We start from the raw sequence: 25,248 nt of genomic DNA on the forward strand, positions 1-25,248 counted from the left end.
CATTTTAAACTAAAAATGCAGGGAGACATTTATAGTAAGGCTGCAAGAGATGTCATAGTGGTTGCAAAATAAATCACAGGGGGTCTTGAATGTAACCCCAGAATACCCTTAAATTTAGGGGTATACAGAATTTTTTAAAAACTTTTTTGTATGTAAAACTGTTATACCTCTGACACTGGAATTACTGCTTAAATAGTACAATTAGCTACCATAGTGCAGAAAGGGAGAAACTCACTGCTTTTATATATACAGAACAAAAACGGGCATCATATTTCAGGCAGGATTCTGCATGACAGATGTCAGCGCATTCAGATAGAAGTGTGGAGAAGCATTATTTATCCTGTGTTTAAAAATAACTTTATTTTGATTACCTTTAAAATCCTTTACGAGATATGAAAATTACCTGAACAATAATTTTCAAGCCATAATTCTTCAAAGCAGTATGCCTGAAACAGTTGCTTTCAGAAAAATCCTTAAGGCACAAGTACATGTTTTTTTTTTTTTTTTTTTGCTATGATTCCTAGATTGCTCCTCCCATCTACTTCACTCCCCCATAGAAAGCCAAACAGGCTCTAGCCTACTACTGCAGCACCCAACATACTATCATCTGTGCCATATTTGGTTTTATTTGTCAAAAGAACTGGCCAAGTGTGTGGTCTTTGTGGGGGTACCTTACTATGAGGGAAGCAGCTACTTTGCCCCCTTATTAAATATAATCCATACTGAGGAAGAAGATAGACATTTTCTGCTGGCAGTGGTTTTTAAGTACAAAGTAAGTTTTATAACTGTTGATAAAGGGTGCTCTGGCAGTTAAAGTTTGAAGAATTACTTCTGAGCAAGATCAGGATTGCTGATCCTTTCTTTCTTGGTTTTACATCCTCCTTCCCTGTTATTCTTTGTGCCTTGCCCAGTTGTTTGTCACCAGGAAAGCTGCACATGCCCCTTCAGGTTGGAGATAGTACAAATACTCTCTGACCTGCAATACTGGAGGCAGGCCATACAGGTCACTAGAAACCTCTGTGTGAATATGACTGAAGGTCATAGTCCCAGCAGTCTGTGCCAAACCATCTGGTCCAGCTTCATTATGGGACTTTAGGTCAGTGTCAGACCTCTAGCTTGCAGAGGGCAGAGAAGGCCTGTACTCCTGTACTAGTCAGACCATATAGAAGTGAAGCTATAGGCTAGAGCTATCCCTTTAGCTGACTCACCTACCTTAGAAATTAAGGATCATTTGAATTCTTTAGAAATTTCCAAAAAATATGGAATGCAGAGAAGAAGAAGAAGAAAAAGAAACATTCTTCTTCAAAAGTGGCACCACTGTTATTAGCATGTTAACAAGTTGTTAAGATCATGTTTCTTTTCCTTGTATTTTAATATATTTCCCATGTTTTATGTATAACAAGATTAACTCATATTTTCATATACTCATATATTTTAATAGGTACACGTTGCTTCATTGAAGAAGCAACATGTCAAACTACAACTTATTGAATGCAAAGATTAGAAAAATCAAACTATCAAAAAATTTAACGCACACTACATTTTTGCAGGAGGACAAGCCTTCTGGCACCCCTCATGTAGGATCCTGCACCTGCCCACATCCCTGCTGATTATTTATACCACAGTGGGGAAAGGGCAAATTCCCCATTCCCACTGTACCATGATCTCACACAGAAATAAAAGCCAGCTTGTGCAATGAGCTAACTTTCAATAACAGCTGCCAGCTTTAATGAACATTTACAATTTTACTATACGTCCCTTTTTTTTTTTTGGTGTAGTATGTCTTTGGCTATGACCTGCAAGAGGGGAGGTTGTGACGTGTATGGCTGGGCTTTTGTCCACAGCTGTCTCTATTTGCAGAGATTTCTTGAATTTTGCATTTCACCTTTTGCAGATTAAAAACTGTGGAAAACCAGATGCTTAAAGTGTGTAAATCAAGTGCTGTGTCTCATATTAAAAAAAAAAAATATTTTAAAAAGCAGCAAATGTAAGAAGCATATCACCTGGTTGTAGTGCATCGTGACAAACAGCTCATTCTCAAATCTGAGTGACTGAGACCAGATTACACGTCGGAACCAGAACATGAAGTTACTGTCCACCTGCTCTATCTCTGTGGCAACATCTAGGATGTATTCTCTTTTGCTTAGTGGACGGACATTCTGACCTACAGAGGCAGAAGACAAAAAATATGTGGTTATTATCCCAGTTAAATGCATGAAAAACATTCCTTTCTTAAGTGGAATACAAGATAGGTCATACACGAGTACCATTTTTTTGTTGTGTACCATAGCACTATAACCACCAGCAGCTATATAAAATGCTAACTATACTTACCCTCGCTATTGCCAGAGCTGGCATACTGCTTGAATTTTTTTGTTTATTTTTGGGACCTACTTAGAGGAAGTCATTATGCAGCTCATCATGCTCTTATGGCCCCAAGGGTCAGATGTGCTATGGGGTAGTGCAATGCCATATCTTCCAACCCCAAGATGGACACTGCCCCCTGGACACTGGAGGATATGTTCCCAAAGACATACCCACAGCACTCATTGCAGAGAAGCAAGAAGGATCTGCCTTATCATTGTTCTGCCCCCCCCACTTAGTTGCTGTCTGGGACAATAATCTAACATGAGTTGGCTGGCTTGTACTCAGGACTTTATTACTTTATGCCATGAAGCTTGACAGTTAGCTAACTGCATGATTTTAAGCAGTTCATTTAGCTTCCCTTTGCTGCAGAGTACCAAGGTATAAACTAAAGAAAAGCAAAACTACCCCGGGGGGGGGGGGGGGGATTACATCTCTTGGGCTATGGCTGGGCTATGTCATAAAGCAAGCTAAATCAAAATAATTCCAAGGTTTAGGATGGAATACAAAAGACAAACTCATGCTATGCGCTCACACTGATTTGTTTGCATTAATGACTACTTCACATTCACTGGATCCTATGTATGATCCTTAGGAGCATAAATAACATTACATCTCAAGCAATCCAATGGCACTAAGACATGCAAATAATGGTGTGATGCACCAACACTGGCCCAGTAGTCAAGGAGCCTCAATTATCACCACTAGCAACTGTGGGGGATATACACTTAGGAGGATGACAAGTACATACACAGTATTTCCAGATACAGCTCTCTGCATCAAGTGCAATTTCCCTTAAGAGCACATAGAAACTACAGTCAGTCAGTCTGGGGCTGGTTTTTCCCTCTTTCTCCAGATCCCCAATAAGACTCTCTACTGGCACAGCTATCGGGTTGAGATCTCAGCTGAGCGACCAAGCCAAGACCTCCAGCACCCTCTCTGTCCAACCAGTGCTTCATGTCCCTGCCCAAGTAGCTGACACAACCACACACTTTGAGGTTTGATTTATACACTTGCACACCTGGGAAAGGCTGGCACAGGTTTACTTGCTATGCCCCCTTCTGCCCAGACTATAAGGGAGTTTCCCCTGCCACCAGCCACTCCTTATCAGCTACTTTAAGGCCCTTAAACAAAGGGTGTCCAGTCTTACTATGCAATGTTCCTATTAATCCAAATGGTAGTTTGACCAAGAGCAAGGCTATTAGGAGTGGCCTACAGTGTCAGCAAATAAATATGCAAGTACTCTCAGAACTTAAATATGCTCACAAATATCAGCCACAATGATAGGTTTAAATATAGTTAATAAATAATAAAAGAACAAGAAAATACTCATTAAATCATCACAGTAACATTAGAGTTCAAAATCACAGGAAATATTTAAAACAACATTGCAGGACAGTCTCAAATAAAGAAAACATCTAAGCTGTACTTCACTATATTTCTAACTGTATATAAGAGAAATTACTGTACCCTGGTTAATTTACTTACAGAGTAAGGTAAGGCAGATGTGGTGATTGGATGTTCTACCTGATGCTGTCAGGTCAAAGACAAAATACAAAATGCTATCTCTCTCTCAGAGAGTTCTTACATTAATATCCCAGATATTACTGCTGGGATAGCTTGCAGCATGATGTCATTTCTTGTCATCTGACTTCAGTTCCAAGGCTGACAACCACTGATTTTAGCATTTACATGTGAAATCACAGACTTTACATCTTTTGGCAAATGGTGGAAGTTGTAAAATAATTTACATTCCTCCACATTTAAAGACAATACAAAAAATTTGTAGTTCTAGACATTTTGTCTCCTGTTGGACTGAAACTGAAAGATAACATCTCTGTTGTTTATGGCCCAGCCATAAAGTACTTCAATCTTAATTATTCTTCTGAAGTTAACTTCTTGTGGTGCAATTTCTATTGTTGCTAAAATATATACAGCTAAACAGGCACAATAGTGCAGGTGCATTCATTCCTGTTCTATTCCAATAGGGCATGCTGTGGTTACATTTTAGCTCAGTACTTTACAAAATATCTCTTCTGTTCCAGCAGTTTGATATACACATAACATACAGTTCTAATATAATGGTAACGCAAGTAATTGCATCATGATGATATTTCCAAATGACATAGCTATTTAGAAAATTCCAGATATTTGGGCTGGTAGTATCTGCTGGCAGTATTTCCCTTTTGTCACAAATGGCAGGATTCAGAACCAGGCTCAACCATGAAAGGTACGGCTGTGGCAAAAAGGGCCTATTTGCACGATTGTGGACTCCATGGAAGCATTAGCTGCAATGAGAAAGACCTCATTATCATCTCTCTCTCTCTCTCTTACACACACACACACACACACACACACACACACACACACACACACACACACACACACACACACACACACACACACACACACACACACACACACACAGACTCTGCCATGCCACTTACCTGTTCATGAGTCAGCAGAACATCCTTGATGTTTCCTCAAAAATGTCCCAGTCCTTTGTAAATCATGAATGATTACAATCAGAAATGCCAGTCATTCTTACACACACACACACACTCACACACACACACACACACACACACACACACACACACACACACACACACACACACACACACACACACAGACTCTGCCATGCCACTTACTTGTCCATGAGTAAACAGAACATCCCTGATGTTGACTCAAAAAATTTCCCAGTCCTTTGTAAATCATGAATGATTACAGTCAGAAATGCCAGTCATTAGTGTTTCATTCTTCTTACTGTTCAGGAAATACATCTGCTTCCACACTTAGAAACATAAATATACACACACTTTAAAGTCTGTAGTACTGTTTCCTGATTATGTAATACTTTTGGCAACAAACTTCGCAAGCTTTTGAGAACATTTTGTTATAACTGTAACCTCAAGCATCAGTGCCAAGGTAGTTATATTAGACTGAAGAAATATTTGAAAAGCACAGCCTGGTTAACAGCTTTTTCCTATTCCTGCATAAGGCTAGAGGGTTTATACGGGTGTCATCTAATAACATTTTTTGGCAAGAAGGTGTTGTAGATCTGCTAATTGTAGACTTTAAAGCAGATACATACAAAAAAAAAATGATCACATGCTTCATTATTATGGGGACAAGAACATGTGTGAGATGGTCCTGGGTGCCACTCTCAAACAATACTTCTCAGAACTTTTGCTGACAGCTCTTAGGGTGAATAAGCACACAGTTAAATGTGATTATGATACTGTAGATAACTACACTAAGATGGTAGCCTCACGTCCAGTCCATTCAGCAGATTTTGGCTAAATGGAAGCTTTTATAAATGCAAGAATCTTGAGCAAGAGAAACTTCTAAGAATCATCTTTCTTTTATAAGGTGAATAAAAAGTGTAAACAACTAGATTTAACATAGATTAAAAATACATGAGTTAATATTTAAAGTCTCTGGTGGTAAATTAAAAATGGCAAGCACTGTTACATCGATACAACCTACTGAATGATAAGATTCTTTTTCTTAATGAACATATAACTTGCATCTCTATTCCAAACTCTGTTGGGATTTCTCTGTTATACGCAAAATATCTAAAGGGGCTACACCTCAATTGAGATTGTTTAGGAAGCAAGAGCAACTTAAGAAGACTGCAGAAGTAAAAGAAATAATAAACAGATGCAAGATGAATGGTTACAAAATCACACATAATAAATTATTTGCATATACATAAAAGATGAAATAGAGTGTAATGTAAAGAGGTTTTCGTAATACAGGAAATGTAATAATCATCAGTGATTCATACTTAATAATGCCTAATAGCTATGTGACGCTGCATTATTACCACTATAAGAATAGCCTATATGAAGTTTTATTTTTGCAATGTTTGCAAACAGTCTGCATTAAGCACATTTTAATGTAGTCACCACACTTTCCCTTTACTGATTTGATTATTCACTAATTTATGCTACAAATAATATAGATAACAATGTATTGAAACTTTTAATTTAATTCCATAAAAATAGATACAGTCCAACATTATGTATTCACCTTAACATAATATACTCTAATGCATTTCACTGAGGTAATTGTAAAGCCCCTTAATGTTAAAGAGGAATCTTTGGGGCGTTTTACAATTACATTCAGCTTTTACTTGATTAGAACAATACACATGAACAAACATTAAAGTGTTGATGAATAACTATGCTCAAGCAATCATTTATGCATTTTTATATACATATTACACTATGCCAAAGATTTTTACACAATCTGTTGGTTAACTAACAACTTAGTGGGAACTGTTCAATTGTATGTTTACAGCACACAAGTCTCCTTACTAGTACATTTTAAAGCTGATAGGTATGTTCACAATTGTTTGGGAAAGCAGTTTGATTGATTTGATCTCATCTTTCAAGCTGGGAATTTTTTTTAATTCCATGTATGTGTTGGGGAAATACACTATTTATTTCTCTGTTTTTAATATGATTATTTTGTTGTTTCTTTCTGCACTCAGGCTTGATTAAATATACATCACATCATATTCACAGTCACGATTTTTGCAAACATGTCACTTATACAAATCAAAGTTCGGAAGTCTCAAATATTCATTAAATGCTTTGAGATAATAAAATCAATTACTACTGACCATTGGGTAAACTAATCATATAAGTCACCATGTCTTTGTCTTTAGCCTTACTTAATATAAATGGCATTAATAATTCAAAGAAGAGGTCAAACCTTTTAAAAGATACCTTAAATTAAACAAATCACAAATAGTATTCTTACAGGAACTCCACTTTAAAAATACAGAAAAGGATATTTGGAAACCAGACACTTATACGGTACTAGCTCTCTGCTATCTCCCCTCAAATGTTATATAAGCATGAAGACCCTGAGAGACTACTAGCTATCACTATCCTAAAAGTGAATCATAGAATTTGGATGCTTGCTAACCTTTATTAGTTCCCAGGATTGGATGCTTCATCTGTCAAACAACATCTTGATTTTATTGATAGTGTATCAAAAAAGAATCTTATTCTAGGGGATGATTTTAATTGCTTATTAGATAATTCCAATACAAGTAGTCATCCACATAGACTAACATCCACTGCTAAAATTCTTAAGAAATGGATACATTTTCATAATCTGTATGATACATATAACTCTAAAAATAACAAATCACTCTGTTATACACACACTGATCATAGATTTAAAACTCAAACCAGAATAAAATTCTTATCTCCAATGATTTAAAATTAAAGCTTACATCCTTTACTATCCTTCCTTGTCGTTTATCAGACCATGATTGTCTTATGTTAGGTATACAAATAGACTTCACGAAACTAAATACTATTACTAGAATTCCTGCCTATATCGCTAAACTAAAAGACTTCAAACCATGGTTTTTATCAAAATTAAACTTCTTAGAGACAAATAATAACCCTGAAACAAACATTATTATGGTTTGGGATGCTCTAAAAGCATATATTTATGGTAAAACTATAATCTGGTAAAATAAAAAAACTTAAGGGATGGGAATTGGAACTACAGAACCTACAATCTCAATTAACCTCCTCGAGATCTAGGTCATCACAATCAAACTCAAATAAAAAAAGAAACAGATGCATTAAACAAGAAATATTTTGGCACACAAAATAAACTTACCTTTAGAAAAAATGAAATTAAATTCTTATGCCAAACACATGCACAATTTGTCATTAAGAGCACAATTACATTGCAAGGCAAATATCTTAAAATTATTACCTGAAGGTACTAGCAAGACAGTTTCCAGTATCAGAGATATATTAGAAGCCTTTAGATAGCATTTCACCAAACATTATAATTCTGATAATATAAACAAAAATGTTACAGCCCAAGAATTAATCACTTTAAATTTGAAGGCCACCCCAGAATATCTTAGCGCAACTCTCAGGAAATTAATAACTCCAAATGAAATCAAAAATAAAATAAAAAACCTTAAACCTAACAAGGCTCCTGGCATAGATAGCATTAAAGCAGAGATTTATAAGCTTTTTCCAGATTCAGTTATATCTTTACTTCATAACACCCAGGTTGAAGTACAAATTAAAAACTTGATCCCTCCCTCTTGGAGATACTCCTTAATTACCTCTATTCTTAAATCCAGCAAAGATCCACAGCTATGTAAATTGACCAATTTCCTTATTAAATAATGACTACAAAATCTTTATGTCTATATTTGTGGACAAAATAAGGATTCCACTTATATAATTATTTCATAATGACCAAACAGGGTTTATTCATAAAAGGCACATTCATGATAATATCAAATAAAATTAAAAATTCTTAAACAAAGAAAATGAAGAAGCTTTGTTGGGGAGTCTAGACATAGAAAAGCATTTGACTCAGTAAACTGGGAGTTTTTTGTTTAAAACATTAAAAGTAGTTTAATTTCCAATATCTTTTATCTGGGTCTATATCAGTTCTGCAAAAATCCATTTCAGCGAATACTAAAAGAATGACACATATTAATCGAACCACGAATAGACCAAATGCACTAAACCGCGAAATTTAAAACATCGAACAGTCATAGTCGGCCAACCCCACCACCCGCTACATACCACCTACCCAAACAAAATAAATACGCCGCATACACACACTAACCAAACCCTACTCCTAACCCTAAAGTAAAGTACCAAAACCCAACTTCTAACCCTACACTAAACCCACCATAAACAACTATCTATGCACTATCCTTAACCCCTCCCTAACCCTAAGGTCCATAACTACCACACACTTCCCCTACGGAAATATACCCTAACAAAATAAATAATACACATAAATACATTTAACAAAACCCTACTTCTAACACTACCCAAACCCCACATACACAACTATCTATGCACTATCCTTAACCCCTCCCTAACCCTAAGGTTCATAACTACCACATACTTCCCCTACGGAGATATCCCCTAACAAAATAAATAATACACATAAATACATTTAACAAAACCCTACTTCTAACACTACACTAAATCTTACATACATTTCCTATCTATACATTTACCTTAACCTGCACCCTACCCTAAGGTCCATACCTATTGCACACTTACCTTACGGAGCTATACTGCAGACGGGCCATCCAAAACACTTCAAGATTTTGGATTTTGCTGTTTTGGACATTCGGTGTTTATGTAGTTCACGCAATATGTGTTGATAATTTTGTATTCACGGAAACGGCGTTTCGATTGTCTGATAAGGAGCCCTTTTATCTCTATGATAAAGACTATTTATAAAGATAATTTGGCATACGTCAAATTAGGCCCCTTCACCTCAAAGTGCATCCCCATAACCAAAGGCACCAAACAAGGTTGCCCCTTTTTGACTAATTTAATTCCTGTGGCTGATAGTAATTATTTACACTGCCAAGCAGTTCTATGTATCACTTATCCTTGGCATTTCTGGGGGCAGATCCCACGGTTAATTACCATATGCTGCTCTCCTAGAATGCCTCATTAGCATTTGCAATAAGCTCAGAACAATGCTGCTCCTCTTCAAGATAAGCATTGTGATAGGGCTGTCTAAGACTCAGAAGCATTTACTGCCAGTGGTAAGAAGGACTTCCACTGGTGATAACCTTTCCTGAATTCCGTCCAGTGTTTTGTTACTTGTTGATGCCAGTGATAGTTAAAAATAGTTGTACTGATGACTTGCTTAACTTATTTATTTATTACATTTTAGTAACCAGGTAAGTGGACTACTCAACAGTCCCTGGCACAATAGACAGAAGTTACAGTATCAAAGAATATAATCAGATTATCATACTGATTATTTGCATAGAAATAAGTATGCTTATTAAAGCAATTATCAAAAGAAGGTCTGAACAAAGGAAGTGTCGTGATTGCATAATGGTCTGAAACAATATTTACAATGAGTAATTTGACGAGCCAGTTTTGTAATGACAACAGTGAGAAACTTAGCATTGGTTGAGAAAGCAACAATTGGTATAAAATTTTGTCTAACCGCTCATTTGGAACTATGCACTGACTGCCCTGGCTATTTTTTTGTGGTTAGCACTCATTGTAGATGTGAGACTGTGAGGGAAGTTTCTTTTTTGCCAAGGTGCTGCGACCCTGAAGATAAGTATTGTTAGCAAGAAGGTACATGGGTAAAAGGCTTGGCACTGAGGTTTTTGACCCCACACACACCTTGTGAACATGGGACTTGAATTCCACTTTGAATTAATTTTTTTCATACTTGAGCAGAATTTGAATTCCTAATGTTTGTGCTCCTGTTGTAGGGTTAACTTAATAGCAACTTGGAACGCTAGTATGACAATTTATTTTAACTATCAGTAACAGGGATCCATCCTACCATTCTGTACTGAAACTGAAATTCATAAACTCTATAAGTATTAAATCATGTTTCTCTCTCTCCTTCCATATAACGTGGTTATAATCCTACTTATGTTGCTACCCCTCGTAATAACATATATTAAATGCAACAGAAGGCAGTTGGTGGCTACTAAGACTCAAAAATGAAAAACAAAAGTAAAATAAAAAAAATTTATTACAAAATAAGCACTTTCATTTCATAAAATGTAAAACTTCCTCAGATAAAAACACCAACCATACATTCAGCATTTAAATCAATTTAAAACCCATCACATGACTGGATTCATTGGCAGTTTAAAATAATCTGCATTTAAAGTGATATTATTCAACTGACCCCAAAATTCATAGTTAAAACTCGTTTATTAAAAATATCACTTTAAAAGAGGTTATTCTTTTAAATATCAAAAACTTCAAAAACATTTATTGTACCAATTAGTTACCATCTTAGAGCTTTCAATTTAAGCAGTGGGGCTATAGTAATGTGATCATTCAACCCTCACCAGTAATATGAATTTATAAAATAGTTTCCAAAAAAGGTCTCTTTTTTTCCCAAAACCACTGACCAGAGACCCCCTCACTCACTAGGAGTAACTTTTTCAAGTACAAAAAATTTAAAAGTATGATCTGGGTACTCCTTCACATATTTTGCCAGTGCATTAGTGTTTTTACCTTTATGGATATCATACGCATGCTCATATATACAGTCATGGATCTTCCACTCCATTTTCCCCACATAAAAGCACTGGCATGACCGGCAAAGTTCTATATAAACCAAGCCTGTAGTTTCACAATCAAATCTTCCTTTAATTGAAAATGTGTTTCCACATATATCAACTTGTTCACCTTCCAAAACAAACTTACAATAATTACATCTCATGCACTTTTTTGATGTAGAGATTTTTCTCTCCATAATAGCCTTTAAATTCGTGCCTTTCTTGTATTATAAGGGGTTTATCCCCCAATTTTTCTCCAATAGATTTAACCTCTTTAATTATATTCCAGTTCTTATAAAGAATACCATGGATCAAACCACTATCCATATTAAAAGTTGTAATAAAGGCTTTGTTAAACAAAGCAGGATTTTGTACCATCCTGTCATTAAAAATTCCAATGAAACTACTATCACCGCGGACAACCCTTTGTTGTAAAATAGAGAGGAAGTGGCCTATTTCCCTCTTATAGCTGACCTCATTTATTAGTTCCTCTACTAAATCAAAGGAATACCACTTTTAATAAACATGCATGAAAGCATCTGGCATTCTCTAAAAGAATCTACATCCCTAGTGGTCATATGTGTGGCTCGGACAAGTTGCCCTTTGATGACCGTTCTTTTTTGTGAATATGGATGAGTGCTATTGTAATATTAAAAAGTATTTGAATAAGTAGACTTACAGAAAATGCTGGAAATATAAACATTATTCATATTATCCTTTTCATGTAAGATGAGATACGGTATATTATCATCACCTATAGTATGAGTAAATGAGAGACATGTGGTAGTCGTATTAATATATTCAAGAAAAACGGTGATGACATCCCTGTCACCTTTCCACAAGATAAAGATGTCATCCAGGTAGTGTAAACACAACCTGAAATGAGAAGAAAATTACAGTTCAGAATATATCAAAACTCCCATTCCAGCATAACTATATTGGCTAAAAGCAATCCACAGGGTGAGCCTATGGCCACCTCTCTTTTTGCAAATAGACATTCCCTTCGAAGAAGATAAAATTATTTAAAAGAATAATGTCAAGCAATTCCTCATAGAGGTTGATTTTCTCCTGCTGGATACCCTTCCTGGACAAGTATTCAGTAAACCACAGGATGCCAGTCTGATGCGGGATGACCGTATAAAGATCACAGACATCAATAGCTATAAATATGTCATTCTTATTACATTCCAAACCACTGATTTTTTTCCAAAAAAATGCCAAGAATCTTGGCAAATATGCTCTTCCTCAGCAATAAGGTGTTTCAAGTTGTCATCCAAGAAGTGAGCACAGGCACTCTTAACTGAGTCCCCCCATCCACTATTGGCTGCAGTGGGGGACTTTGGATGTCCTTGGGGATCTTCCGGACTCCAAAGATGGTAGGGACCAATGGGGACACAACATTTAGATAGTTAAACTCCTCTGTGGTTATCCTCCCATTAGTAAACAAATCTTTAAGTTGAATTCTGATTTTATAATAAACCATGTTTAGTTGATTCTTACTGGCCAACTCATATGCTTTTCCTTCCAATAGTGTTAAAATTTGTCTTTTATAGTCATCATAGGACATTATTGATAACCATCCCCCTTATATGGTTTCATTAGTCTCACATTTTGACTTTTGATGTACTCAATAAGATGAAGATCTTCAGAAGACTTATTAGTGCGTGTATTTTGAGATGGCTTACACAGTAAATTATGGAAATCAAGTTCACAAATCCTTTTGAAAACACACAAAGTAGGATGTGGGGGTGGGTTAAAAGTGCTAGATATCTAAAAGAGTTGCATCATTCTCTCAGCATCATTGAACATTAAAGATAGATTCAATTTGCACAGAAACAATTTCAGATCCATCAAGGCTTCAGAGACATTGATCCTCCGAGATGGTATGAAAGTTATGCACTTTGAGAAAAGGTCAGCACTTGCCATGTCTATATTGACTTCTGAATAGTTGAAGACATTAAGATTATTGGCAGTATTTTTAATAATATCACAAACTGGCCATTGTACATCCAAGGCAGGATTAACCGCTGAGTCATTACACAAATCAATTATCTCCGCTACCAACCCTGTTGGCACCTCCACTCGTTCACAAAATGGGGCCTGTTCACATGGGTGGACTGTCATTGGTTCATTGTCGAGGGTGTGCTTTGTTCCACCATTTCCCATTGGTCTGTCCCTCAGTTGCTTGGATCTCTGTGGCTGAAAATCATTAAAGTTAGACCCATTATCAGCCTGATTATGGTTATGAGTATTACTGTTATTACCATTACAGTTCATAAAGTAGTTTGCTGGGTTTTGTACTCTATTCATTCCATTATTATTAAAAGAAGAAAAATTGAATGCTTTTTCCCCCAAGGCTGTGAGTCTGGTGGGTCAGGGTAGGCCATCCCTTCTTGATATTCAACCCTATCTCTCTCTAGTTTCTTAATTTGTTTTGCCCTTATTTGCTGGAGCTGCTGTTCAATACGACTATAGATATGAACATTCTCCATTTTAAAATTCTTATACCTTAAGTCATGAATAATATCATTATTTAGGGCACTCTCCTCAGCCATCAGTTTTCAATCCATTTCAGGTTATGTTTGACCACGACCTCCATATATTCACATCCTTGTTTATCAAACAAGGCTAGAAGTTCCCAACGCAGGGACGAATTCCTCTCCATCTCGGTAGGATAGCACCATAATCTGAGGCCTTTCAGAACCCTTTGCGACCTAATATTTTCCAGAAGGTAGGCATTTTCAAGTTGAAGCTTCTTCAGCTTCACTAATTTGTAATCAAATTTATTCAGACAATCAGCCAAAGTATCAACCATCAAAGCTGTGGCATTCGTGGAACCAAAGTTATAATCTTTCTGAAGCCAATCTGCCAGAACCGGCACATCACCAGCCCAGGGATGAAATTTCACTGGTTCAGGTGATTGAGTCAGTGAGTGTACATTATTAGCATTAATACTATGCCCATTTTTCAAATTAGGAAGATTGGCTGATCTATTAAGATTCACTCCATTATCCCCTGGATTGCTAAAAGTACGACTGGTGACAAGGTCATCCAATCTTTGGGACAGTTGCTGCACAAGGAGAGTCATGTTGCCAACTGTCCATTGAAAGGTCTATGCTGGAATTATCCATAAATAATGACGGTGTAGACTGAAGAACTTTGTTAGCCATAAACCTCCCTGTAACACAAAACTAATGGAACAAACCAGAAACCAAACCCACCAAACTAATAAAAATAACAGAAGGCAGTCGCTGGCTACTAAGACTCAAAAATGAAAAACAAAATTAAAATAAAAGTCTTTATTAAAAAATAAGTGCTTTAGTTTTACAAAATATAAAACCTCCTCAGATAAAAACACCAACCATACATTCATCATTTAAATAAATTTAAAACCCATTGCATGACTGGATTAATTGGCAATTTAAAATAATCAGCATTTAAAGTGATATTACACAACTGACCCTAAAATCCATAGTTAAAATTTTTCTAACCAAAAACCTCACTTTAAAAGAGGTTATTCTTTTAAATATTAAAAAACCCAAAAGCATTTATTATACCAATTAGTTACCATTTTAGAGCTTTCAATTTAAGCAGTGGGTCTATAGTCGGGTTTGTTTTTTGGTTAATAACAAATATTACATAAATAAGTTAATAGACAAATGAATAAAAATAACAGCATTTCACTAATAACAAATATTCATGCATTACATAAAAATACGCAATGGTCAGGTCTCGGAGATATGTGATACATGCCAGAGAAAGGCTCACACCTCTTAGCGGCAATACACTACAGTGCAAAGCTGACACGAATGTATAAACGGGTGCAAGCTGCATGGCTGAGCTGGTTGCTTTGTGTCAGTGCTGTAGATGGAGCAAGGCTAATGAGCTATAAGCCAACTAAAGCATAAAGAAGCAAACAGAAAGTTATGCAGCAAGGTAGCAGCCATGGGCTTGATCGCGCAGTACCTCATAATAATTGAAGGCTGCAAGTGGCACAAGTTAGTGTGGCTGTCAACTGACACACAGTAATAACTTATCTACTGTAAAAGCTTCCTGTTACACAACCACTTTACTGGTCCCATTAAAGGAAGAAAATGGAAAACTACAACAAGCAGAGGTACACACAATAGCCAAAAATAATGTGGGGGAGGGGGACAAGTTTCAAAATCAAGGCCAGTTTTTAAATATTACTTAAAAAGTTAATAGAACAACTGGTTTTACAACAGCACACATTGTCTGAAGTAGGAGACTAATGTCTGTCATTATTGACTGCAATCCTCAGTGATGCGTGAGGAAAAAATCAAAACCTTTATGAGAAACAGGGCAAAATCAGTGACATTCTATAAAATTATGGACAGTTGACAGATATGCACAAAATGAAGACTAAGTAAAGCAGGTGACAAGTATTTTTGTGGTAGCAAGATCCCCTATGTATGTATGTATATATGTATATATATATATATATATATATATATATATATATATATATATATATATATTTATATATATATATATAAAAGACTATACATAGATATATGCATGTGTATATGTTTTTCTGTGTGTCTATATATCTATCTATCTATCTATATATATATATATATATATATATATGTGTGTGTGTGTGTGTGTGTATTTTAAACATATATGAATAGAGAAAGAGGGGTAATGGGAAAGATGACAAGTTAACAGGGAGGGAAAGGAAGGGGATACAGAAGCATAAAAGAATACAGAAAAACAGGGCTGTTAGTGCACAAATTAACAAGAGGAGACATGGGCTAAAGAGAGAGAGAGTAAACAAAGAGTGATGTGAGATGTGCACAATGCAGTAGGGGTGAGTTGTGACAAAACACAACAGGAATACACCTGGATGGGAAAAGGGATACAGGCAATATGCTAACTGCCAATTGTCCTACAGGGATAACACATTGACCCAGAAGATGGTTCACAGGGGTCAGGATGGCTGGTGATGATGACCACATCCTTGTAAGTCTAATGTGTATAATAGGCTAATGACCACTATGGCCCTTATATGCCTAGCCATGCAACACAAATGTGGCCCCACAAATTTGAATTATGTAGGGGTGATTTACTGACTGCCTCTGTCGATCAAAGACATAGGAGACAGACCAGGGGTGAAGTTTCAATTACAAATCCATTGGTCTAAGTTGCAGTTAAATAGGGATAGGAATGAAATACCCCTATACATGGATTCCTAATCCCACAATTCCAACTGCATATGTTCCAGAGAATGGAAATTCTGATGCTGTTTGATTTGCAGCTGTGCAAAAGGTTCAATCATGTGTCTGGTCAGGTACATACCAAAGTGGGCATTTTACTCTGTGATGGGTATGATGAGGGCCAAGTACAGTAGTATGATGACCTCTCTGGACCTAAATGCCATGACTTTCTTATAAGCTGAGCAACATAGAAGGATTTTCTTAGTACCTTGGATACATGTTGGTCGAAGGTTAGGTTACTATCTACATGACTTCCCAATCCCTAACTAGTGAATCAATTTTTAAGGGTGTTTTATTGATGATGTAGTTACCCAGGGTGCCAAACTTCCCAAAATGTACTATAATGCATTTCCTGGTAATGAGTTTTAAGCAGTGGCTTTGGCACCAATCATTTGTTTGTATTAGACCTTCCTGATGGGTGTTCTCATCTTGGGGAGGGGAGGATTCAATTACTTCTCCCAGTTTGCAATCATCTGCAAACTCAGTTAGCCAGAAGCCTTTGACATTGGCTTTGACATCAGATAACTAGATGCTAAAGAGGAATGGGTCCAGCACAGAGCCCTCAGGGACTTCACTGGTGATCAGCCTCATTGTAAAGGTGGCCTCACTGATTCTAGCCACGTGGGTCCTATCAGTGATCCAGCTAGCTATCCAGCATATCATAAATGGGTTTACACCTAGTTCAGTAAGTTTAATGGCAATGTTCAAGTGGGGTATTGTATCAAATGCTTTAACCAGATCTAGGTAGGCAGTACGCACCATTTTCCTCTCATCCATTGCCTTAGTGATGTTTTAAAGAAGTCCACCAGATTCGGTAATCATGATCTTCCTTTGACAAAGCCATACTGGGATGGATCTTGCTGATAATTTCCATGATAATTCTTTCCATAGCTTTGCAAATAAGACTAGTCAGATTAATGGAATAAAACGACAATACCCAGTGGACCAAACAAAGGCAAAGGCACATACAAAACTTTTATTTCCACTCTCTAGCGCTTCGGTGCAACCACCTTCCAGGAGTAACAAAAAACATTTAACACTCTTCATACATTTATATAAAAAAACTTCTTCAATTAACTTTCAATTAAGAATCAATTACACCAATTAAAAAATTATTTTCCATATTAAAGCAAACATTTCCAATTTAAATCATTATTAAGGCCATTTGGCACAAGTGTTTTATACTTTAAAATATAAATACTTTCCTTATAACATAGTTTATGCTTTAATATATTTTCATCTTCATAAAACCACTTAACAGTTTCTAAAATTGTTCCTTTCAACTTTGTTGCATCACTTCCATGGAACATTTTAAAATGTACAGCTATTATTTTATCTTCTTTTTTATTCTTAACATCTTTAACATGTTCTGTGAATCTGATACGAAATTCCCTCTTAGTTTCCCCTACATAAAACAATTCACATGGGCATTTTAATGCATAAATCACCCCTTTACTTCTACATGTAAAAACATCCTTGGGCTCAAATTTAATACCATTGATGTTATCAAAAGTTTTAACCACATTAGCACAAATACTGCATTTATTACAGCACAATGTCCCCTTTATATTCAAAGTGTTTGGAATACTAACCACCGGTAGATAGAACCTTCCATGCACCACCATATCTTTTAAACTTTTACCCCTCTTATAAGAAAAAAGGGGTTTCTTAGGTAGAATCTTTCTCAATAAACTGTCCTCTAGCAGATATCTCCAGTAATACTCAATTAATGATTTCATTTCATCACTGCTGGTATTGTATACTGATACATAATATATTGAGTTATCCCTGTTAATCCCATTTCGGTTGCAACCAACCATATTATATCTCCTTACTGATGTATATTTATATTTTAGAATGCTACCCCCACCCTCCAGTTCTTTATTGACCCTAATCTGAGCCTGATGTAAAATCTCAGGGTCATAACCTCTCCCCAAAAACATCTTCTTAGTTCGTTCCATTTCTTCTTTTATCACTTTTTCTTCACTACACAGCCTGGAAATACGAACTAACTCTCCATAGGGTAATGCTCTAATCACATGTGGGGGGTGGCAACTGGTTGCATGTAAATATTGGTTCCCATCTATAAATTTTCTGTGGATACTGGAGGAAATACCTCCATCCACTCTTCCTTCCAACACCAGATCTAGATAAATTACCTTATTACCTTTCTGCAGTCCATCAAACGATAAACCATATGAATTATTATGCATTTCTTGTATAAATTGGTCTATTCCTTCAAAACCTCCATTACATACAAAAATTAAATCATCTATAAATCTGAAATAATGATCCACATATTTCTTCATAAAATCTAATTTAAATAAAAAATGTTTTTCAAAATAAGACATAAAATGGTTGGCATACATAGGGGCAAATGCTGCCCCCATAGCCGTACCTTGTTTCTGTCTATACAACTCATTATTAAAGAAAAAATAATTATTTTTTAAACAAAATTCCACCATATCTGCTGTAAACTTAGAAAGAGGACCATCACCCATAAAATATTTAATGGCTTTCAAACCATCCTCATGTGTTATAGAGGTATATAAACTCTTAACATCTAGGACTAGCCAATAGCTGTCCTCCTTCCACACTATCGGGGATATTTTTCGCAATAAATCTAAACTATCTTGAATATACGTAGGAACAACTTTCACAAAAGGTAATAAAATCTTGTGTAAAACTAGACCCATATTATGTAAAAAGTAATTACAAGCTGAAATAATAGGTCTGCCCGGTGGCTCCCGTATATCCTTGTGTTTTTCGGCAAACAGAAAAAAGTAGCTACTTCACTGTTAACAGAAAAAAGTTTATCTTTTGCATCCTTCTCCTTAAAAAAGCCCATCCTAACACTTCTAGCCAACATTTTTTAAAATTCCAACATTGCTTGTTTATATCGACCAATAGTACATTTTTCATACACTTCCACATTGACCAAGTGCATTCTACACATACTTAAATATTGAAGTGCATTCATTACTACAATTTTGTTACCCTTACCAGAGGGTTTAATGACAATATCCCTTCTTTCGCTTAAATTTTTCAAGGCCTGCCATTCTCTAAACGAAAGATTATATGCCACTTCTCTTTTATTTAAAGAAGCACAGTCACAGATCCTCTCCCCTCCAAACCTCACCATAGACCCGAACTGTGCAATCCGTTGGTTATCAAAAGGCCGTACAAACTTATTATATGTTGGAATAAAAGATACATCTATCACATTTTGTACATTCAAACATTCCATATCTATTATATTCTCATCCATTCCTTCAAACTCTCCAGAACAAGAATAAAAACTTTCGTCAGATTAATGGGTCTGTAGTTTCCAGGATCTGTTGAAGGTCCTCCATAATGAAAGGGGATGACTGTTACAGTCCTCCATTCACATGGAACAAAGCCTGTTTTAAGACTATAGTTAAATAATGACTCCAGCGGAGAATAAACTGCCTTTGATTGTCTTGTGGACCTTTTGAATTACCCTTTGAGTTGGACTCCAGAGGTCCTAATAAGTCATATTTTAGACTATTCAGGAGGCATCCTAGGATGTTATTGGGGCTCTCTAAGGCCATGTTCTTGGCTTTAGTGAGTACTGCCAGTACACATTCCCTAGTTATAGTTAGAGGGGTTGTGTTTGTGGGCATTTTTTGGGGGATGGTTGGGTGTGATAGGAGAGTAAAGCTGAAACTGAATTTGTCCTCTAACAGGTTTACTATATCGCCAGGCTCAGTGAATGTGGCACTATTAACCACTAACTTAGCATATTGCTGTGTGCAGCCCTTGAGGTTTTTGACATAGCTGTAGAAGGCTTTATTGTTATCTTTCACCTGGGAGGTTAACTTAACGTCAAAGCTGGCTTTACTTGACCTAATTACTCTTTATCTTAAACTCTGAATTAATTGTAATTACTAACCCTCTAAATGGGAATTCCTTATGTATTGGAGACATATGAATGACTTTAACATATTGCTTTATTGCCTTTTTTGTAAATAACACCTTTTAAACTCTCATACCACAAGTGGGAATCCAAGCATTATGATGCACGTTTATTTTACCTCATGTATACTCTACTGTTTGTAAACATTTTTATGGTGCATGTAATACTTTGTGGAGCTTTTCTCCCTGGGCCTCTGCTGAAAAGGCACGCAAGCTCAGACAGGCATTCCTAGTCAACAAATGTCAAATAAATAAATAAATAAATTAGCCCTCTTAGTTGTCTACTTTGACGAGAGAGTTTTTATCTTAATGGGAATTAGCCTTACTGATTTTTGTCATAATTTTTGTATCTTTTGTTGTATATCTTGTTTAATCAGGGATGCCACCAGGGTGGTTTGTTACTAGGTCTAGTCTTCAGCTTACTTCTTGTAGGTACAGCAGCATCTATGGAGCCATTGATACACTTGTACAGAGTTTCTGAGAGCAATTCAGCATAGGCTGTTGTGTTCTTGGAGTTTGGACGGGCATTGAATTTTGACAGACTCTTGCTTAATAAAAGGTAATTTGCCTTGGAAAAGTTCCTAAGTGTTACTAGTTTTAAAGGATTTATGGAGTTGATTTTGATTGTGAAGGAGACATCTTTATGACTGGACCTTAACAGGGAGGACAAGACATGGGGAGACAGTGTTCTTCCATATTTGTAAGCACAAGATCATTATGTTGGAACCTCTACTACTTGTTCAAGGGTGGTTGTATTTATGAAGTCCAGGAATCTCTGTGCCTGTAGATTTTAGCACATGTAGGATTCCTAGTCTATAGAGGCGTAATTAAAGTCTCCCATGAGTAGAGTGTTATGTTGGATGGTAAGTGTCTCCAGTAGGTGCAAGTATGCATTGATAGCTTCTTGGGACTTAGAGGTGACCAGTAGCTGGCTAGGATATGGTACAGGATTTTTTCTGGTGCGATCTGCACATGGAGGAACTCCAGCATGTCATTCTGTCTGACCACCCTAGAAATATGCTTGTTATTGATGTTTATTGAGACACTTCCACCTTTAGTGCTTGTCTGTGCAGCTACTGGTCTAAAAGTGTGAAAGTCACTCACATCTTCCATTGCCAGGTACTTTCTATTGCTTTAAACCATGTCTTGATAACTGCATAGATGCCTATATTTTTGAGTATGAGGAGGGCTTGGAGAGAGTGTAGTTTTTTATTTAGGCTCCTGTTATTGAGCAGTAACACTCTGAGGTTTAGTTGACTTGATTTTGCCATGTTGGTAGGTTTGTCAATTTGATATTGCCTAAAAAAGCACTATGGGGGTGGATAAACTTTTAACCAGTATTCAAAAGCTTAGAGGGAAAGATGCATTCCATCCTTGGCGAAGCAACATGTTCTGTTAACCATGGCTTCCCAAGATGTCAACTATTGAACACCCTTACAATGACACCAGAAAGACAGCCAGTTGTTGAAATCAATAATTTTTTTGCTCATTCTGTGGCATCATCCTCAGTGATGGTAATATGCTGCTCAATGCACACCAGTCTCAGACACATAGTCTGAAAGCACCATGATGTCTCTCTTTATATAGTCCAGGGAGGTACTTCTCAGGTTATTTACACTTACATGAACTCTGATGGAATCATGTTGATACCTGTATCATAATGACAGGGGCCTGTGCTGGTCAGGATCTGCTATGTGCTACAGGAGATGTATGGTTGAGGCAACCTACTGGGGCAGTACATTGTCCATTACCTCCCATACCTCTGACTGTACTGATGACTGGGCTGCCGCAGGAGATCAAGTTGGCCTACCAGTCTAGGAGAGCTTAGAACACCCTCAAGGGACAAGGTACTGCCAGCCTTTTCATTTACAGCTGAGGTGCCAATGGTCCTTGGCTTCATGACCTGAAGAAAGGACACAATAGGAAGGATAACATTTCTGACAATGTAGAGAAACAATTACTCTAAATAACCACAGCTGAGGATCCAACAGTTTAACACAAACCCTGTTTAAAAAACAAGGTAAGCGCTTTCGGAATGAAATTCCTTCTTCAGACAATAAAACATGTTAAAACAAAGAGTTTAAATAGTCAGTACAAGCAGTCAGACACTAGAGTAAACTTAATTAGCAATGATGTCATCTACCACAGGAAAAAATAATTCAACCAGTAAGCTAGCTTAAAAAGCCAAGCCTCCAAAGAGTAACATCCATTCAATGATTCAATGGGCGAATCTTAACGAAAGGCTTAATACTCATTTTATCTTTCAAGCCTGGTTCACAATAAGATTTAAGCTCAGAATCCACTTCTGTTTTTCTTGCTCAGTTACATTTCTAATATCACCACCCCAGTTATTCAGAATAATTGTAAAACAATGAACTTAAATGAATGTTCAGTACCTCTTGCTCTGACACGCCTTGCCAAAGCATTGATGTCTCTACTCCTATGAATATCATAAACATGCTCTAAAATCCTGTCCCTAAGAGTACGGTTCATCTTTCAACTTTTGCCTGTGTGCCGTTTTTTTGTGCTGCATTTCTGACAATGTCAGACAATGTCTTACAAATGACACAAGGACTATAGCTCAGTGTAACAGATAAGTGTGCAAAATGGGAAAAAGGGGTGAGGATGGATGGATGGCTGGATATTGACTACTCTGTGCTACAAGTCTTTGCTGTCTTCTGTGACAGACAAAATGATTTGTCTCCCACTCTGCTGACGTTGAAAGACACAGTAGACAAAACAACTATATTACCCAGGTGTAGGTGAAATGCAGACTTCACAGCAACACTACAACATGGATATACATAACAGCAGGTACATGACACTATGCCCCCAGTCTCACAACTAAGCTCCAGCTTCACGTTAATGTGCAGGATACAGATGCTGTGCTTTACAATGAGGATACAGCCTTACATTTATATGAAAGACAGCTGTAGTGCCCAGAGATGCATTACTGAATGTTGCTGCAGTATCAAGACAGATAAACAAGCAACAAAGTACAGAGTATTGCACAGCCCACCTGATATATCCCCATACATGTCATAAGTAACCTTTATTAAGAAAACAGCTCTAAATGACAGAGAAAAAATAATAAAATTCCCCACTGAGAAAATAGTAGCAACTGCAGATTTTTATTACACCCATAGCATCATACACTGGATTTTTAAACACTCTCATCTCAGAGGAAATGGTTGGCAATTTAAAATGGAACTCAGTTTTGTATGTAGGACAGTTATTTGAGTGGTGTTGAAGAATTCACAACAGCATCTTCTTGAAATCATTAAACATTTTAGGTCTTGTATAGCCAGATAGAAGTCCAGTCATTATTTGTCATAGTTCCAGAAGACAAGTGACAAAACAGAAGGGTCAATGCCTTGGCTAACACTGGGATACAGTTAGATACTCCATCTATCCAAGCCTGAATGCAAGATGAAGATCCTGATGTTTGAACTTTGTTATGACAATGAGAGATTTACCTTCATATAGTGACAGCTTCTACCTGGAAAACCACCTCTTTTAATGCTGCTTGGATATACAAACTATGCACACAATGCAGCCTTACAGGCAGAATTCATAAGAAAGTATGTTCTCTTGTCCCATGTAGCATCTGCTTTTTAATGCTGAGATACTTATCTAAGTCCTCCAAAAGGCCTTTTGACACTGGTAAGTACTTTCATGCCATCGATACCCAAATAATATACTGTCCTATTCTTTGGATATGCGCAGGTCCATGGCATAGATGGATAAGCCCTTACCACAACCCAAATATCCTATGTTCGATTAGAGGCCCAAATGCTAGAGGAGCTGTCAGGTGGACAGGAATAAAGGATATGGAAGCACCTGCTAACAACTCTCAGAGGGATGGTGTGGGGTTCATGCCCATGATGCACACTCCATATTAAGTGTTTCAGTGAAAAATAGAGATCATACAGAGAAATTTTTTTGCAGGGGGGTGTTGTGCTTTTCTGAGAGCTATGTCACTCAAAAATAGGAAACAGTTCTTGGTAATGTCTGTTGTCCTAAAGATCAAGCTTTTTTTTCTTCTAGTAATAGACAGATGTCCTTTTCAGCATCTGCATTTCATTAATTTTTTACATACAAACTTCTTTTTTTCTTTTACTGGCTGTTGTTGCACCAGCCATAAAGCCCCTTCTTAACTCATTCACTCACTGGCTCACTGGGCAAGACCAGTACTAAAGTGGACTGTCATTTGGGGCAGTTTAGACTTTTTGCCCAATGTCCAGTCCCATTCCCTGTGCACAGCATGCAATTATGCCAAAGGCAGCAAGCCATGGAGACTCCGCAATGCGTGTTCTATTGGAATCACTCCTGCTTGTCAAAGGGAAACTGATAAAAGTCAAGTTTTGTCATGTTTTCCCCTTCCCCAGCAAAGGAGCATACTCCCCTACAATTGCTTAGAAGGTCTGCCAAAAAAGTCTATTTCTGATGATTTGCAGGGGATAAATCCAAAATCAAATACACACACATGCGCACACACACACACACACACACACACACACACACACACACACACACACACACACACACACACACACACACACACACACACACACACACACACATACACACACACACAATATCCCAATGAATTTTCCCTTGGTATTTAGGACCAAATCCATC

At 36.8% G+C, this 25,248-nt stretch overlaps 1 protein-coding gene across 1 annotated transcript in view; it reads right to left on the reverse strand.

Annotated features, from left to right (window-relative positions):
* Window positions 1-25,248, reverse strand: part of MYO15A (myosin XVA) — a 1,299,796-nt gene that overhangs the window by 187,803 nt on the left and 1,086,745 nt on the right. The window contains exon 60 of the mRNA XM_044070057.1: window positions 2,004-2,164. Coding sequence (XP_043925992.1) covers window positions 2,004-2,164 — 161 coding nt within the window. The remainder of the gene's footprint in view (window positions 1-2,003; window positions 2,165-25,248) is intronic.

This window comes from Protopterus annectens, chromosome 1.part0 (genome assembly GCF_019279795.1).
Source record: "Protopterus annectens isolate FY-2018-M chromosome 1.part0, PAN1.0, whole genome shotgun sequence".
NCBI classification, from domain to species: Eukaryota; Metazoa; Chordata; order Ceratodontiformes; family Protopteridae; genus Protopterus; species Protopterus annectens.